At 44.7% G+C, this 18,766-nt stretch overlaps 1 protein-coding gene across 1 annotated transcript in view; it reads right to left on the bottom strand.

The window, feature by feature from the left end:
• Positions 1 to 18,766, bottom strand: part of ABCA4 (ATP binding cassette subfamily A member 4) — a 128,570-nt gene that overhangs the window by 65,216 nt on the left and 44,588 nt on the right. The window contains exons 12-14 of the mRNA XM_054668016.2: positions 5,163 to 5,368; positions 4,628 to 4,804; positions 2,589 to 2,811 (exon numbers count right to left, since the gene is read on the bottom strand). Coding sequence (XP_054523991.1) covers positions 2,589 to 2,811; positions 4,628 to 4,804; positions 5,163 to 5,368 — 606 coding nt within the window. The remainder of the gene's footprint in view (positions 1 to 2,588; positions 2,812 to 4,627; positions 4,805 to 5,162; positions 5,369 to 18,766) is intronic.

The following is an 18,766-nucleotide window of genomic DNA, read 5'->3' as shown; positions in this document are numbered from 1 at the left end:
GCTTCCTCTCATAGAAAAGAGAGACCAATGAGCTGTATCTGTGATGGGCATGCGAGAGCTGAGTGGAACGAATGTGCCATTTGTCTGCTGTGGCTGCCATTTCTTCTTTCTGCTCTCCTGCCTGTGGGTACTGACAGAACAGACTGAAGAACAGATAAAACAAATGGCAAGGGGGGGCCGGGCACAGAAGAGACCCACGCTTAACTGGAACCCAAATTTGAGGAAATCTAAATAAAAGTCTAAATTAGGACTCAGAGCTCCTGATTTTGTGTGTCACCCACACGCAGCTCCATAAAAGCAAGTCCATGGCTGAACATGTGGCTTTTGGATGGAATCACTTTAAGGTAGTTGTTGCAGTTCTCAGAAGAATGAAATCAATTTCTTTTCTATTTATTTATTTTTTTAGACAGAGTCTTGCTCTGTTGCCCAGGCTAGAGTGCAGTGATATGATATCAGCTCACTGAGACCTCCACCTCCTGGGTTCAAGGGATTCTCCTTGCTCGGCCTCCTGAGTTCAAGGGATTCTCCTTGCTCAGCCTCCTGAGTAGCCGGGACTACAGGCATGTGCCACCGCACCTGGCTAATTTTTGTATTTTTAGGAGAGGCAGGGTTTTGCCATGTTGGCCAGACTGCTCTGGAACTCCTGACCTGAAGTGATCCACCCGCCTCTGTCTCCCAAAGTGTTGGGGTTACAGGCATGAGCCACCACGCCCAGCCTGAAATCAATTTCTTATCCTTGCTCAAAACAAAGTCCCATAAACTTTTAGGACTTCTAGGACCACAAACTTCTAGGACTTTTCACTGACTTAAGCCAGAGGTGTAATTCACTCTGTGACCCTACAGTTTCATCAGCTGTGGCTTCCTCAGATGGCCACTTTTCTTTTTGTTTCTAATAGCTCGAATAACAAAGGGACCTTCCCATTGTCCCTGCATCCAGCTTCTTTCCTGTGTTGTTGAGGTGGGGAGGAAGAGACAAGGGAAAGGTGGGAGAGTCATTCAAAGGAAAACCCTGTTTTGGTGTGGAAAGCTCTGTTTCCGTCATCACTGGAACAATGTTCTAGTTCCCACAAAGAGAAACCCTTTTGTGCATGAAACTCCTGGTGAACGTTCTTTACCTCACATCGTAAAAGCTTTGAAGACCTAATGGCCCATTCTTAGGAGGGCAGATCTCAATGCTGCTTATCAACAAGGCAGGCAAAATCTCATGGCTGTTGCTAGTCAGATGTTTACACATTTTTACTCCTTTAATTCTGAGGACACAAACATGTTGGTACTGGGAAAAGGAGCAGACTGAGGGATGGGAAAGAACAAGGGAACCCTAGATGAGGACAAGGGGCTCAGCTCCTCCCCTCATCTCTTAGAACTTTGGTGCCCTTTGCAAATGTAAGCCCACATCCAGGTGGGGTCAGGTTGTTTGAGCAGAATGACCTCTACCTTAGCATTTGTCTTGTTAGGACTCTAGCACAGGGCATAACCACAGATCACTGGATCATGGAGCAACATTAAAAAGACAAAACCTTCAGATTTAGTACATTTTACCATAAGGAGAAAGGGCAAGATTTGGCTTAACTGGAGATGTGTTGTTTAAACAGGATCTGATGGAACATTTGTGGATCAGGTGGGTACCAGATATAGGCCAGCATGGGATGGGAGACACTCAGCCAGTCTGTGGTCACTACACACACTGCCTAGTGTGGTACAGCACTTCCTATCATGATGGGGAAGAAGTAGAACAAGCTCAATCAGTCCATCTCAGGAGCCTGTAAAGCCTGAAGTCTAAAAATTATACCAAATTCCACCCAATAAAATATAAAAAATGACCTAAATTTATATCCTTATCATTTAACAAGTACAAACTATCATCTACGGTGGAGGAGCTAAAAATGAAGGATAGCAGCGCATTGCAAAATAATGTTTCATTTCCAAGTCTAGCTCTCAGAGGAGTTGCAAGTTTGCAGAGGACAGACCAACAGATGCTGCCTGTGGCTATAAAAACTCCTTATCACTGAGGAAGGATGGACTCCAAATTCCATCCTTTAAAAGAGAGAGAGAGGTGTTGGAGATTTTTCAGGCAGCAGAATGTTTTTTGGTGAAGCCATGTAGGAGGTGACCATGATGGTGATAAGTAAATAATCCAGATCTCCTCCCCTACTGCTACTGAAAAGGCAAAAGGCTTTCCCCATTTCAACTCTAGCCAGTAGTTAAAATTGTAAGCCTAGGAAAACACTCCCTGAACTGATTTTTTCTGTGTTTGGAAAGAGAAGACCACTTTAATTACACTATCACCCTGTGCAGGGCTCTGCTAATAGCAGCTTCTCCAGATGGTCACGGAATGGGACTGGAAAGTCTGTGTGGACCATGGACCCCTGGGCAGGAAGTGGGAGATGGGAAGATGCTGTGATACAGTGGCTCCTTCAGGAGATTTCGCCTCTTTGAGTGTCTCCCACGTTGGCTAAAAGGAAGGGCTGGGAAGCTAGATGTCACGCTCTCCTTGGTGGCCACATGACTAATCCAGGCACATGAACAGGAGGAAAGGGGAGAGGAACCAAAGTATTCAAGATTTTCTGGGCCTTCTCCATTTGGCTTACCATGATGAATATCGTCAGGAGGAAGATGCTCATCGACATGATGGAGAAGCTGTCCAGGAACCAGGTACACCAAATCACTGCATTGGAGACACCCTGATTTTTCAAGGTCTCCTTCAGTCGCAACTCCTTCTCCAAGACGATGCTCTTCACAGTCATGGAGACAGAGTAGATCCATGCCAGCACCATGAAAATAGGGAAACAGCGGTTCAGGATGATCATGAAACTAAAGCAAAAGGAGAGAAGCAGAATAGTAGAGTGCTCTGTACCTGGTAGAGGCAGAATAAATGTTTGTTGAATGAATGTGTTGAGAACAAAGCCCAGATGGAGGGAAAGGAAAACAGGAAAACCTCCCCTGGACATTTAATGGGCTGGAATCTTTTAACACATCCCATGTTAGCCCTGAAGCATTATTTTTTGTTTATAGCAGAGTGCTGGCTTTCTGGTTAGCCCGGGTGAATGCTCTGCAAGTAAAATGTGTCAATAAAATTATATCCTCTATGTCAAAGATCTTCCCTGTAAGGCCTTGCAAGGAAAAAACTGCAGACTTGATGATGTGGATGGGATCTGAGTAGATAGCTACATGCTGACACTGAAACCCAAGAGGGTGGAGGACTGACAAGGGCAAGTGGTGGTGGTAAGAGCAATAACTTGGCTCCCCAAGGGATCAGCCGCCCCAGCACAGTCTGCCCTGGAAGGTCAAACCCTAGTTACACAAAAAGACACACAAAATAACTAATCAGTTTGGCACTTTCAGAAGGCGAATGATCCATCAATAAATCAGTTATCCAACAGCCACTGGCCCCACCACCAGCCATGCACAGGTGGAGTAGACCCTGGTATATCCACCTGGCAAACAGGATAGATTTGATACACTGGAACGACTTTCTTGTGAACTTTACACGTTTTCCCTGTGTTTCATGTGCTAGTAAAGCCCTTGGGATTATTATCTATTGAAAACTGTTGTGTGTTGTCACTGGAAGGGCCCAATTCCAGCATGGGAGGGTTTCACTCAAGGTGGCCCTAGGGAGAGAAGCATTTTGTTCGTAAAGCATGCACTTCTGGGACTAGCCACCAGAGGACTCTCCCACACCAAATGACCCAGCTCCCTATTGCCTCCCCACACCCACCTCACTTCCCCACCAGCCACTCCCGTCCTGATCCTAAAGTGGACCTGGGCTTTTGCCCCTGGCTCCATCTCCCAGCTCTGCCTATTGTCCGAACCCAAACTAACTGCAGACTGGCCACTGTTATCTCAAGTTTTCTGTAGAGCTGAGGCTGGAAAACCCATTGGACAGTTATTAAAAGAGGGTTTCCTGTGTCCACACTGAGTTTTAGGTGAACTCAATTGTAGGTCTCTGCTGCTGTTTTGATAGTGTGTCTGACCCCATCTATAATGACAAATGAGCCCTCCCAACCCTCCAACCCGGCCCTTTCTCTACCACCCTGCAAATCCATATTCAGTCAAACAGTAGGCTGCTTGCTTGGCTTGTTCCTGGTCAACAGATATACAGGCCTGGGATGGGGGTGTCCAGGGAGGCGGCGCCTGAGCTCATCCAACACATTCCTCTGCCTTGTCATTGAGCATACATCATGGAAATGTTAGTTAGGGAAGGGGCTGCATTATTCCAGGGCTCCCAGGAACCAGACCTACTGGCCATACAGAGTCCAAAATGAACGCTGATGTGGCATTGGGCAAACATTCTGACCAGAACCCTTCCACATACCAAACATACTACATAGTGGGGGAATTTGTCCCCTCCCCCAGCCTCACTTTCCTTGCTTTAATTTTCCCCTTCCCTTTTCCAGCTACAACATCAACTCTTTTCCCTTTCCCACCACTGCACTGACTCATCTGTGCCTGCCTGGAGCTTGGGAGAAGCAGGTTCCTCAGTCAGAGCTCCATGCTCTCCAATTTGGCTCTGGTCCCTGGGGCTCTCTCTAAAGACATGGAAGCCTTGAGGGCACCCCCAGCCCACCCCAGCCCACTCCAGCACCCCCATTAGCGTGTCATGGAGGAGGATCGCGAACTTCAGACTCACGAATCGTCCACGAAGCAGGGGTAGGGCATCTGCTGGAGGTAGATTCCAACTGGAGCCTCCGCCTGCACCTGGCTCCTTGTGATCCCCTGTTCAACCATGTCCTGCAGATAGGCAAACCCGCCCCAGATGTACCGGAAATCTTCCACGGGATCAGCTCTGGGACCAGAATCCCAATACCTGAGAAGACACAGAGGGATAAAGGATGGGAACGGGCTTGGATAGCTCACTCACACCTCCCGACCACAGGGTGACTCGGAACTCATTCTCTTAAAATCTTTCTCCTAAACACTTCAAAAGGATCCAATTCTATTTCTTAGTCCTCAGTTTAAATCTCAGTTTTGAATATTAGCCACAATGTGACTCTGTAATTGCTTTCATTCAAGGACTCTTTGTTGAGCTTTATAAAATATCTTATTTTTTCTTATTTACCTTAATTTTATTGATTTATGAGTCCAGTCTCAATCCCTTTCTCTCTACCAAATGTAATTTCCCACTGACTTTGGAGAAATGCAGCGAGCCCTTCCTGAAACATCACCTGTCTTTAATCTTATTGGTTTTCTCCACCACGTCTATGTCCATTCGGATCTTATACTTCACATGGGGTGGTAGAGAGCTGGTCCAGGGATACATGTCAGGGAATACCACTCCGGCCCAGAACATGTTTTCCTCCAGTAGAGAGAGGGCACGTTGGGTGAGCTGAGTTTCATCATTGTAGCTTTCAAACTTATCCAGGACCAAGCACTGCAGAGAGTCACAAAGTTGAAAGAGTTTGAGGAGGACCAACTGCAAAGACTCAACTCTACACACAGAAAGTCACAGGATAAGGGCTGCTGTCCCAGGAAATGGTCAAATGCAAGGAGGCCTATAAACTTAATGTTTGCTTAACTCCAGAGTCTGGTGTTAATTTTTCAACGTGTCCAGATGTAGGGGTGCCAGAGAGCTTGGAAATGCTGACGTGCTCTTATCCCTGCAGAGCTAGTGAGGACCACACTTTCCAGATGTCCAAGGCTGTCCAAATATGCAAGTCTTCAAAATGACAAAAATACTCCAGGCTTTTACTCTCCAGCATGGGGAGGCGAGGGAGTGGGGTCACACTGGCTACAGCCTGCTTTGAAGATCAGAAAGCCTGACGATTAAAGAGCTTTAAAGAGAGAGAGAAACATTCCTAGCCTTGAACCTTTCTGGCTCTCTCCAAACACACAGGATGGCCAGCTGAGGGAAGAGCAAGGAGGAAGAGAGAAAATAACAGACAGCCAAAATAACTTAGTCAGGGAAATCACTTCCAATTACAATTCTGTGACAAGTAATGCTGGGGGAGGAGGAATTTCTATAATATGCCTCTTTTCTTCTCCTGGAAGAGGAAAAAAAAAAAACCACTACCCACAAAAGAGCAGAACTAAGAATGTTTGAAAATTTGAATATGATGGTTGTCCTCCTGTATAGATTTGTTAAAGCACTTATATTGTTATTTGCATCTATTTCCTTTTCTTTAACCTCTTGTTCCTATCATTGTGAGGGCTATTGGTGTCGACATTTCTTTCTTAGCATGTAACTCATAAGAAGTCAGATGGTCTTGTCTTGATTAAGTTGTTCCCTGAATGCATACTGAGAATCTGCAACGTGCCAGAGCCTGGTCGACTCTAGGAATACAAGAAGGAAAGATAAACATCTCTTCCTGAAAGAAAGTTGAAAGCTAATGAGGGAGAGGATTGGAGCAAACCAACAACCATAATGTGGAAGGATCAGGTTCTAATGAAAGCAAGCCCAGTGTATTGGGGAAGCCCAGCAGAGGGATGCAGCTAAGTCTTCCTGGAGGGATCAGGGAAGGCTGCCTGGAGGAAGAGCCTCCTGAGTAGGAGAATAAGCAGGAATTAGCTGAGGAGAGGAAAGTGGGGGAAAGGTCAGCTCAGGCACAGGGAACAGCACATGAGGTATCTGGGGAACTACAAGAATAGATCAGTGGTTCCCATCTGTGGCTGTGCTTTAGAACCACTGTGGAGCTTTAAAAGATACCTATGCCAGGCCCTACCCCAAGCAATTAAATCAGAATCTCTAGTGGCAGGGCCAGGGCATCCATATCTTGTAAAAAACTCCCTAGGTAATTGCAAGGCACAGAAGGGAGTGTAGGGTGAAGGGAGGTGAGTGTGACAGCAGCACTAGAAAGGAGGGTGGGACCGGACGGTTTGCCCTGCGGGACTCAGTAGTGTGAACGACCAATGCAGGGCTTCCCCGGACACGTGCTTTCAGTGCTAAGACCAGGGGAGTTCTGGGCAGGCCTTAAACAGCCATAGGAGCTAATGTAGGGTTTTGAGCAGGGATATCACCTATGGGATCAGACTATGATCACTGGTAGTGGAGAGAGGGGAAAGCAAGCAGGAAGACTGGGCTATGGATGTACTGCAGGCTTTAAGGAACAGATTCATCCCCACAAACTATCTGTGAGTTACCTGGAATCCTCATTTTACTGAAGAGGAAACTGAGCTTTATAAAGTATGTTATTTTTTTGAGGAGACCTGTCTGAGGTCACACAGAGAGACAGTGGCAGAGCTGGGACTCCCTCCCCAATTTCACCTGCAGGCCTAGAGTTCTTCCTGCCACACCAGGAACTGTGGGAAAGGCTGGATCCACAGCCTGGCGCTCAGGGCCCTCACTACTATCTTGTCAAGTAGGTGGATCAGCAATTACTACTTATCCTCACTTGGCAGCCCCGGAACTTAGGTTCAACGAGTCTGAGTGACTCCCCCAGTGTGGTAGAGTAGGTATCAAACCCCAGGTCATTTGATTCCACAACTACTACCCGAGAAATAAAGAAACGAGAAAGGCAGACAGGGCGTAAGGACCTGACCACAGAACCAAGCTCCACTGCACTGGGAAGAAGCAGGCAATCCCAACTCATTCGCCGAAACCCCTCACTCCCGAGTCCCACCTGCGCCTCAGAGCATGCACCGGAAGCCTCTGGCGATTCAGAGGCTGTGTTTGAACAAGGGGCTTTACACCCACACTTCTTGGGCCTCCTGAACTAAACTGTCCCACCTCAGCCTCCATGCCCTGGGGGCGGGTCCCATGTAATGTTCTCAGTCTTCTAGATAAAAAGGAAGAAAACTATTAGTGTTCCAGCTGATAGGGGCAGAGGAACACAGGTACATGAAAAATTCTAAAGGGCCCAGGCTTAAGTGACACCATGCTGATGAGATATTAATAATGATCTTAAAATGATATGGAATTGGTATTTCTTTGGGCCCAGGCTTCAGTGACACCATGCTAATGAGATATTAATAATTATGTTAAAAGGAAATGGAATTGATATTTCTTTAAGAAATACCAGTATGTGTAGTCACCCACCATAGAGCTAAGGGAAATGGAGAATTTTCTTTAGGCAGTGATTCTCTCACAAACAGGCATTGCCTAGCCTAACATTGACCAGTCCTTAAATGAGATGTAGGACTTAAACAGGTCACACCCCAAAAGTTCTCAATAAATGTTTGTTTCTTCTGGACAGAAATAATGTAAGGTTTGCTACTGGATAAATAGTTTGGGTCTGTTGAGGGTGGGGGTAGGTGGGATCTAACATGTAGACTGTTAGCACAGTCCCTGACCATGGGCCTGACACCCAGTGTTTGTCAGTACTTAACCCACCCAACCATGCTGCTTGAGGACAAAGGATTGACAGTGTGATGCTTGGGCCAGGGGGCTTCTGAACTGAACTGCTAGAATACATTTTAAAAATATGCATTTAAATTTGCTTTAGGGAGACCTCAATGTTCTACAAAGATAAGTAGTCAAATAATCTTTTTTTATTGGTTTGTCAAGTTTAGAACTGCATATAGAGAATTTTAGTATTGGCAATTAGAGTGAATCTGAAATTTAATTCCTAAAATGAAAAACAAAATTATTTGGGGAGATGAAAGTCTTTGCTCTTCATGTTGTGACACACACACAGAATGTTCTACCAGTTCACTCAGTCATGGGGCATTTGGACAGAGCCCTAGAGGGCTTGTGGTCTGATGTTCTTACTTGGCTGGTGAAGAAATTGGGATCAGAGGAGCAAAGGGCCTTGCCCAAGGTCAATCTAGGTCAGAAGCAGAGCCTGCATCCATGTCTTCAGTGCTGAGCCTGCAGAGTGCCACGGTTCCCCTATCGTTGCTCTGAGGATAAGCCACACTCTAGCCACAAGCGGGGGTGTAACATCCCTGAACAAGAAGATCTTCTGCTCCAGAGCAGCATTGTTCAGTAGAACTTTCTGCAGTGATGGAATTGTCCTATATCTGCCCTGTCCAGTATGGCAGGCAGGAGCCACCAATATCTATTGAACACTTAAAATGCGGCTAATGCATCTGAGGCATTGTGTTTTTACTTCTAATTAATTTAAATTTAAATAGCCCTGCGTGGCTGCTGGTTACTGTATTGGCCAGCACAGTTCCAAAGACAGTACATTCTTTGAGGCTGGGGCCATGGCTTGCTCACCGTGGTCTCTAGAATAGCATTTTGTCATGATAGGTCCTCGATATATGTTTACTGAGTTGAGTTGATTTGTGTGTTTTGAATATAACTGCATCCTACCCTAGAATCACATGATAAACTAGGAGAAATTAATAAAACGTGAATTTTTGCTACGGTGCTAATGACAGTATAACTCTTAAAACAAAAAAGCTAGTAAAAATAAATATATTTTAGTAATATGACTCTCAGAGATATCTGGCCCATTCTCTTTGAACTCCCCTTTCATGTCTTAAGGGGAAATCTATACGGGAATAAGCAGCTGATGTTTTCAGTGGCATTGCTGACTGCTGTGATGACGTGGGCTCCATCCTGGCTGGTTTATCAGGCAGCTGATTCATAGTCATGTTTCCTGATGCATCCCCCTAGATTGATACCTTGATAATCTCTGGGGGAAAAAAAAACTTAAAAGATTCTCAAATGTTCATTTACCCTAAAACATCTGATCCATTTTCAAAGGTGCTTTGTCTTCCTTGTCTTGCAAATTGGTGTAGCATAGTGTTTAAGAGTCTAACAGACCTGTTGCCATTTCCTAATTGTGTGGCTTCTGTTTCCCTACCTACAAAATTGAGATATGCCCTATCTCATAGGTTTGTTCTAAGGATCACATTAGATGGTGTTTGTGAAGGGCTTACAATTGCCTCCCTGTAGGAATAAAAGCAGATGCTTGCTGAAGGCTTACTATACGGCCAAAACTGGTCCAAGGACTTTACTCATATTCACCCATTTCATTCTCACAACAACCTTATGAGGTCCAAGTTCACTTAGGAGACACGACTAAGCAAAGTAAACCTCCTCTGGAAAGAGCCTGTGTTTTTAACCACTATGGTATACCAAACCGTCTCACAAATAGTGAGGACCTGATAAATGCCATTTTTATGACTTTTTTTGCAAAATATCTTGAAAGTCAACAGACTTTTAAGCCCCAGCCAGGTTACCTTTTAGCCATGGCAGCTGTTTATCAGGGGAGGAAGGGAGCTATTTTCTTTAAATAATATGTCTGGGAACATATCCCATCCCGAGCTGATCCATAACACCTCATTTGGTTAGAACAATGCTATGGACAGATGCCAAAGCCCATGTCCCAGGTGGGCAGTAGGGGAGCTGAGAGGGGGTGGGTCCTCACACACTGATGCTTGCTAGCTGCTTGTTGACCATTAGGTGAAAGTCAGACAACTCTGCCCACAGGAAGGCCTTATAAAGCTAATCCTGAATGTCATCCTCCCCACATCTTCCCTAGGTCAAGGTAGAGCAATTGTAGAAGCTGCTTTGGACATGAATCAGAAGTTCCTGGGTCACTCTCTGAAGTATGAGTCATGAGGTGGCCTTGCATTCTCATGGGGAAGCCACCTGCCTTGCAGCAAGTGACCTCATTCCCTATTGGTACTTGCTTTGATCCCTGAAGTCAAAATCTTGGCTAATGGACATGTATATTAGTGCACGTATGTACATAAGTACATTTGGGAGACAGAGATGAATGAATAAACTCTCAGCAGAGGTTTTTGATTTTGATATATTTGGTCTGATTAGCTTGCAAGTTAGAATATAGTAGGTTCTATGAGGCTACGGCCATGGACTCTATGTGTAAAAGCTGTCTGCTTCTACACTAAGAGTAACTATGCAATCATGAATGTTAGGGAAGAATGTAGGTAGACAAGAACTGGCTATTGTAAGGGGCCAGTGTAAGGTGCTCAAACCTAGCACCACTAGTGGGAAAAGAAGTCAAAGGGCATCTTCGCTGAATAAAAACACAGTGTCTTAAGGCCTCAGAGGCAGATTCTGGGCAAATGTTATAGCCAGAGCTCAGAATCTCAAAGAGAACCATTGTAATGCCCTATGACAGCCAATGACAATAAAGCAAGAAAAGGGCTTTCCTCCTCCCCTTTAGTTTCCTAACTGCTGTGGCTGAGCCCAAGTGGCAGGACCACCACCATTTGAAGTCCACACAAGTCCTACAGCTCTTTGTTGGTTGTTTTGCTGGCACTCACCAGGAAGCAGAGTTCACCCTGGCGGAAGAGGTTTGAGCCCTCTCCAGCGCAGGCAGCTGTGTTCAGGACCTCTGGAGAATGCAGTCATTTGTTTACACAGCTAAATCAAACACCTCCTTGGGAGGACAAGCTGCAGTAGCAGCAGGCTTCCTTCTTTAACTGTGACCTCTCTGTCTCTAATTCAAACACATTCAGTAACAGATACATTAAATTATCTGTTAGGTGGGAAATGATGTCCAGTAGAGGCAGAGAAAGAAAGAAAATCTTTCTTTTTGTTTAAACTTGATGATCAAAGTGGGGAGCAACCCCGTGCTGATGTGGCATAAGAGGACATATTTTGACGAATACATCCAGGACATGCTAGGAGTGAGGTCTTCGAGGGTAAGGGAGCCACTGCCCGCTTAGAGATGTTGGTTGTATAATCCCGCCTCTCACATCTGTAACTCCTAAACTCAGGCTGAGAACAAAGCGGGCGATGAATACCAACAGAGGGCTCAAGTGGCCCTGCTGGTGTCAAGGTAGACACCTGGGGTTCCTTTTGAGAAATGCCAATGGATGTGGGCAAACATCCCAGAATGAGTTTCCTGGCTAATCTAAACAGTAACATTCAAGATTTATTTCCCACTACATGGAAAAATCCACTGGATAAAACAGCCTTGGGCTATCTGAATTGGTTGGAATGGTGAGTTAGAGGCCGAAGGCACTGCAATAAATTTTATCTTGCACGCTGGGCACCGCAAACAGACATCTGAAACGTTCACCCACAGAGAGTAAGGAAACACATGACGACTGGAAAACAAAGGGACAGGAAATGCACAGCTGTTAAAAAATGTCTGTCTCTAAAATAAACAACTTAAATACAATAATGAAACAAATAAAAAGATCAAGTTGGAGGACAAAGATTCACACTGGGGCAAAGCCACGAGGTAATGCCTGCGTCTAACTGGGTCCAAAGGAAGAGAATCACCTGGCTGACAACTGCAGGGCACTTGAGCTCTTAAAGTTTCTTGTTGAATCATCCCAACAACTTGGGCACATGGGTGCTACTATATTCAAAACATCTGATAATCAACAGAGCTGGGCACTGACCAATCAGACCACATTCTGGCCACAAACACCCATTTCAGCCACACCAGTGAATGCCACTTGAACTGCAGTTTGGGTTATCCTCCTCAGTTTTCTGGCAGTAAAACAGCAAAGTTGCCTCCAATCACAGAGCCTATTGGTGCAAGAGATGGTGTCCTTTCACCTATAGGATGAAGCTTTTGCAAGCCGTGCCTGCTGACTCCAGGCACTACTTCTTCTCCCCTGATGCTGCAGCCACACCTCTGCCCAGCCCATCCATTTCTCTTGAGCTTCACATCTCTGCACTTTGCTTATGCTCTTCCTCCTGCCTGAAATTGTCTTTCTTCCTTGCTTAGCTGGAAAATTCAACCTTTGCAGCCCAGAGAAGCATTTATGAGTGTCTATTCTATGTGACTACAGCTCCACTAAGGTAAGTTGGGAAGTCAAAAAGAAAAGTAAGGCAGTTTCGGCCCTTGAGGGGTTCAGGGCCATGAAGGTGTGGAGGCGTATAAACAAATCATGATCAAGGGCTACAGGGAAGGGAATGGTGCACAGAAGAAGGCCCGAAACATAGGACCTGAGTCCTGAAGCGTGGGTGTGGGTGTTGACCAGGCAGTCGAGTCGGGGAAGGATGGAAAGGCTCAGTGGTACCAGGTGGGAAGCCTGGGGCAGTCCCATAGAACATGGAAGAAGCATGAAGGGCTAGACTGGGAAGGCCTTTACCTTAACAGCAATGAGGAGTCACTGTGGAGCTGTGGGCGCTAAGTCATGGCAAGCCTGGGGTTTTAGAAAGATCTTGCTGGAAGCAGTTGAGAGCTGAACAGCAAGAGACTGGCGGCCTGGCAAACAGCTAAGAGAGACAGTACACGCTTCTGTAAATGGAGGCCATAAATGGGAAAGAAGGAGGAATTTCACAGATAATTTGGAGGAAGAATTGACAGTGCTTAGAGGATTTATGATGTTTTGAATTGGATTTGTACAATCTGTTTCTACTCTGTCAGATTGAATTATGTTCTGCTAGTCCTCTGAGATACCACTATTATGGCATTATTTAATGACATGCTTATCTCTCCAATGGGAGCTTCCAAGGAATCAGGGATTAACAGCATTTATTCAAATGTAGGTAGCTCAATCCATGCAAATGCATGAATGACTGAATGAATTCACATCTTTTTGGTTTCCTACTCTAATCTAGCTACTTTCAAGCAGGAAAATCCAATCATAATAGTGCCTATTATGCTGCATATTATAAAATAATGTCTTCCTTCATTGGATTCATTATATAATTTATCCAGAGAATACTTTCTGAGCCCCCTATTAACGTGGGCTGCATATGACAGCAGAAAGAGCTTTCTCATCAGAGCCAGGCAGCTCTGGATTATAATTCCAGATCCCCCATTTAGCTGTTGTGTTACATTAGACTGTCAACCTCTTTGAGTCTGTTTTTAATTCTATAAAATGACAATTATGCTTACTAGGCAGGTAATTGGGAGTATTGCATGAGATGACATGTAACAGTGCCCAGCATGTGGCTGGCTCATAGCAGCTTCAATATCAGTCCACCCCATGAGCTCCATTGATTACTATTTGGACCTCCACCCATGACCCCGGTCTACCCCTTGCCCACATTTTCCTTCCTCAGGCCATTTATATGTTTCTTAGAGACTAGAGGTATGAAATGAGGTCATTGCCTATGAGTTGCTTAGGATCTAGTTCATGGCTCTTGAAATAATATTGTTTGTGTGATGCAGACTTCTGTGCTCTTTCTCACGATCCCCTGATTTCTCCCTAGCCTTCCAATGCACATCTAGAGTCAATGAATTAATAGAAGAAAGAAATAGGACAGATAATTCACAAATATTTATATATCTGACTCTAAAGTACATTACATGATCAGCAGCTTTATCTTCTTAATCCTATTTTTTCTTAGGTTATCCTGAAAAATACGTTCCCTGAGTATATTCTGTTTGGGTGGTAGTGGCATGTGGCCAGGAACATGCAAGGTTACAGAGAAAAAATAGTCCAAATCTCTGGCCTTTGAGAATTCATCAGCAAGATAATCACCATGTAGACAATAAGGAGTTATGCACATGTATTGACTGTGTTGACAGCAGAGGAAAAAGCAGTTAATGAATGCATGTTTTTTCACAGCTTAGAGAAATACAGTGGTTACTGGTTAAAGTACAATTTTATGCCTTGATCAGAGGTATTTTCGTATTAAAATCTGGCTGAATTCAGCTTCCTATATCAGCTTCCTGATGTGAAATTCAAGACCTGAAAATCAAATATATTATGAAATGAAAATACACTGTGAACTCTGAATAGTATTTCATCTGTGCCAGGCCTAACCTTTTGCTAAACAAAAAATCCAAAGGGGAGGGGTGTGTATGCTTGTTTTAGCTGAAGGGCAATAAGAAGAATAATGTATTAATTTTTCTAATTGAGCTTTTCTCCAGAAGCAAAATATATGTGAATAAAGGCACATATAAATTAGAACTATAAATGAATACACATACCAGTTTAAGATATTTGCCTGTATGAGGACCCATTTGTCCTGTGTCCTTAGATTTGGAGAAAAGGGTGATTGGAAGGCCCAATCCCCAATCATGGGGAATGAATGTCTCCCCATGAGTGATGTGAGGCTCCCCAAACCACCATCATATATTTTCCTACTCCACTGCCTGCCTTCTAAGTGGGCCGTCTGACTTCCATTTATTTCCCCCTGCTAATGGGAGGGGATCAGAGGAAAGACAGAATGTATTTATGGGGTGAATGAGATTGCAGACCTTATTGTGGAGGGGGTCTGAGACAGCAGACCATGGTCCACAGAAATGCCAGCATGGTGGTTAGGCCGCCCTCCTGGGAGGGGCCTGTACTCTCTGCTCAGAACCCCCAGGCAGGCCTTCAGCAGCCCAGTGAAGCAACATCCTTGCTTTCAGAGCCATCAGCAAAGAGTTTTCATGGCCTCTCTGCTACTAAGCCATCCTCAGGGTGGGGACATGAATGATTTTCAAGTCTCCTCCAGACTTCCCAAAACACGAGAACAGAAGCAGAAAAATCCAGGACAAGCCACAGTGATGTGTTTCTTCCTCACACATTTCCTCCCTGCTATCTTCTCCTTTCTGTTCATTGCCCCTTGCTTTCCTCCTCCCCCACCCCAAGGGCAGGAAGATCAGAAACCATATCATCACAGCTGCTGGGCTTCTGCTCCCATCATACCCCTCTGCTCAGAGGCCCTCGTGAAGTCCTGGCGGCCCCGGAGGATGTGATTTGCAGCATTGTGATTCCTAGAGGAGCACCAGCTTGGAGGCTGGGCCTATTTACAGGAGGCACTAACATCATTTCCTCTCCTAAGCAGTGTTTTTTGGCTTGTATTTTGTTAAAAAGCTAATATTTATTAAGTGCTTACTATATGTCAGTGCTTTGCATGAATTAGCTCATTTAATTCTCATAACGAGCCTATTAGGTAAGTGCTATTAATATCCCTATTTTATAGACTTGGAAACTGGGCACAGATAATAGGAATTTGAACCCAGGCAGTGTGGGTCCAGAGACTGAATTCTTAACCATTTAAGCAATTAATATATTTTAAGTATCTGTTTGGTGCCTGGGGCTGCATTAGGCACGAGCTGCTTGGAAAAAAATAATCCTTCTGGAAAACAAGACATTTATGTCACGATACGAATGTCAAGTAGACAAGGAGTATTCTTTATAGTACTTCGCAAAAACATTGTGAGAACCACTGAACTCCAGGCTGCACAAATGAAGCAACAGAGCCTCTCTCCTCCGTCCACACCCCCTCGCACAGGTCCTGCTTATGTTATAACAGCAGTGGGTGGATGGTGGTGGGCCTGGCTGGGAATAAGGGCTTAGCAGGTAGAGGCACCATGAGAGGAGGGAGATGTTAATTGAGTAACTAACTGTACAAGGGAACTGCAGGTCCCACAAATCTAATAGGTCTGTAAACATGCAGATAACCAGGCCTCTTCCCTGGAAATTCTGAGCCAGTCGATCTGGGTTGATGCTTAAGAATCTGTTTTGTAAACAGACACATAGACCAATGGAACAGAACAGAGGCTTCAGAAATAGCACCACACATCTACAACCACCTGATCTTTGCCAAACCTGACACACACAAGCAATGGGGAAAGGATTCCCTATTTAATAAATGGTGTTGGGAAAACTGGCTAGCCATATGTAGAAAACTTAAACCGGACCCCTTCCTTACACCTTATACAAAAATTAACTCAAGCTGGATTAAAGACTTAAATGTAAAATCTAAAATCATGAAAACTAGAAGAAAACCTAGGCAATATCACTCAGGACATACGCATGGGCAAAGACTTCATGACTAAAACACCAAAAGCAATTGCAACAAAAGCCAAAATTGAAAAATGGATCTAATTAGGCTAAAGAGCTTCTGCACAGCAAAAGAAACTATAATTAGCGTGAACAGGCAACCTGCAGAATGAGAGAAAATTTTTGTAATCTACCCATCTGACAAAGATCTAATATCCAGAATCTATAAGGAACTTAACAAATTTACAAGAAAAAACAAACAACTCTATCAAAAAGTGGGTGAAAGATATGAACAGAGACTTCTCAAAAGAAGACATTTATGTGGTCAACAAACATGAAAAAAGCTCATCATCACTGATCATTAGAGAAATGCAAATCAAAACCACATTGAGATATCATCTCATGCCAGTCAGAATGGTGATTATTAAAATGTCAAGAAACAATAGATGCTGGTGAGGCTGTTGAGAAATAGGAAGGCTTTTACACTGTTGGTGGGAATGTAAATTAGTTCAACCATTGTGGAAGATAGTGTGATTCCTCAAGGATCTAGAACCAGAAATACAATTTGACCAGGCAATCCCATTACTGGGTATATAACCAAAGGAATATAAATCATTCTACTATAAAAATATATGCACGTGTATGTTTACAATTGCAAAGACATGGAACCAATCCAAATGCCCATCGGTGATAGGCTGGATAAGGAAAATATGGTACATATACACCATAGAATACTATGCAGCCATAAAAAGGAATGAGATCATGTCCTTTGCAGGGACATGGAAGAAGCTGGAAGCCATCATCCTCAGCAAACTAACACAGGAACAGAAAACTAAACACCACATGTTCTCACTTGTAAGTGGAAGCTGAACAATGAGAACACATGGACACAGGGAGGGGAACATCACACACCGGGGCCTGTTGGGGTGGGGTAGGGGCAAGGCGAGGGAGAGCATTAGGACAAATAGCTAATGCACGTGGGGCTTAAAACCTAGATGATGGGTTGACAAGTGCAGCAAACCACCATGGCACACATATACCTATGTAACAAACCTACACATTCTGCACTTGTATCCCAGAACTTAAGGTACAATAAAGAAAGAAAATCTAAAAATTAAAAAAAAATCCTGTTTTATAAAATGCATTCAAGGTCATTCTTATCTTCAGACAAGTTGGTGATCGCTTAGTAGTTGCCTGCAGTTTGGTGCTGCTGTCATGACTGGCACCTTCTGAAAGGCCACTGGGGAGCCTCGGCTGCCACTTCCAGAGTTTGGAGAGCGAGGGTCACACACTCTGGAAAATTGTGGTGGCACCAGGGCAACAGAAAGTCCTCAAGAGCACCAGGTGACAGATAGAACGAGGCTTTTCCTCACTAGTTTGTTATCCTCAGGACTCACAAGTCTGAGACAAGAGGGCATGCTCCCGAGGGCCCTCGAGTTTATTGCCTCTCCTACTGCTCACAGAAGCCCCTACCTTCCAACAGTTCTAGATGACACAGACCTAGACCTGGCCCATGGGCAAGAGTGGTCCGCCCTTAGATGGAGTCATTTACTGGGAGTATGAGGTTGAGAATTCGAAAATGACTGACATGTGCTCCCTGATTCTAAATAACTCCAGTTTAGCTGCCCAGCCAGAGATGGACATGTCAACAGCCAACTCTAATCTATCTGGGAGAGGGGTCTGAGAGAGGTGTGAAGAGAGGGCCAGGAAGCACAGAGGAGTGAATGACTAAACCTCCATCAAAGCAGAAGTGACATTTAAGAGCTGAGTGCTGAGTCTCAAAGAATGAATGAGTAGAAGCTCAGCAGATGAGGAAAGGGACAGTCATTTCAGGCATTGGTGGACATACACTTTTCTACCTTGTGTTTCTTCTTTTGGGGAAACATCTTCCACCACTTCACAGTAATCCTGCTCATAGAAATGGCACCATGGTGGGCAGCTGACCCAGGCCTCCCAATCAGAGTACACAGGGGTGGGTACAGGAGCCAGACCAACAGGGAAACTCTCTAGGAGCATTGCTTCTGCTATGGGAAAGGGATTTTTGGTGTATAGATGACTGCTAAGGGCTGTAAGCAGCTAGGGCATCAGCAAAGGAGAGGGCCTGGCCAGAGATGAAGCTGAGCAGAGGCGAGTAGAAAAGTGAGGTGGAAGGACACAGGGGTCTCATGGTGGCTTCCAACTCTTGGATCCTCCTGAACTTCATTATTTATGTCCACCAATAAATGCTTTCTTTTTGGTTAAGCAAAAAGCTTGTGACCAAAAGCGCTCTAATAAATGGGCAATGAAAACA

Source organism: Pan troglodytes, chromosome 1 (assembly GCF_028858775.2).
Source record: "Pan troglodytes isolate AG18354 chromosome 1, NHGRI_mPanTro3-v2.0_pri, whole genome shotgun sequence".
Lineage (NCBI taxonomy): Eukaryota > Metazoa > Chordata > Mammalia > Primates > Hominidae > Pan > Pan troglodytes.
This window is presented reverse-complemented; position numbering and strand designations above follow the sequence as displayed.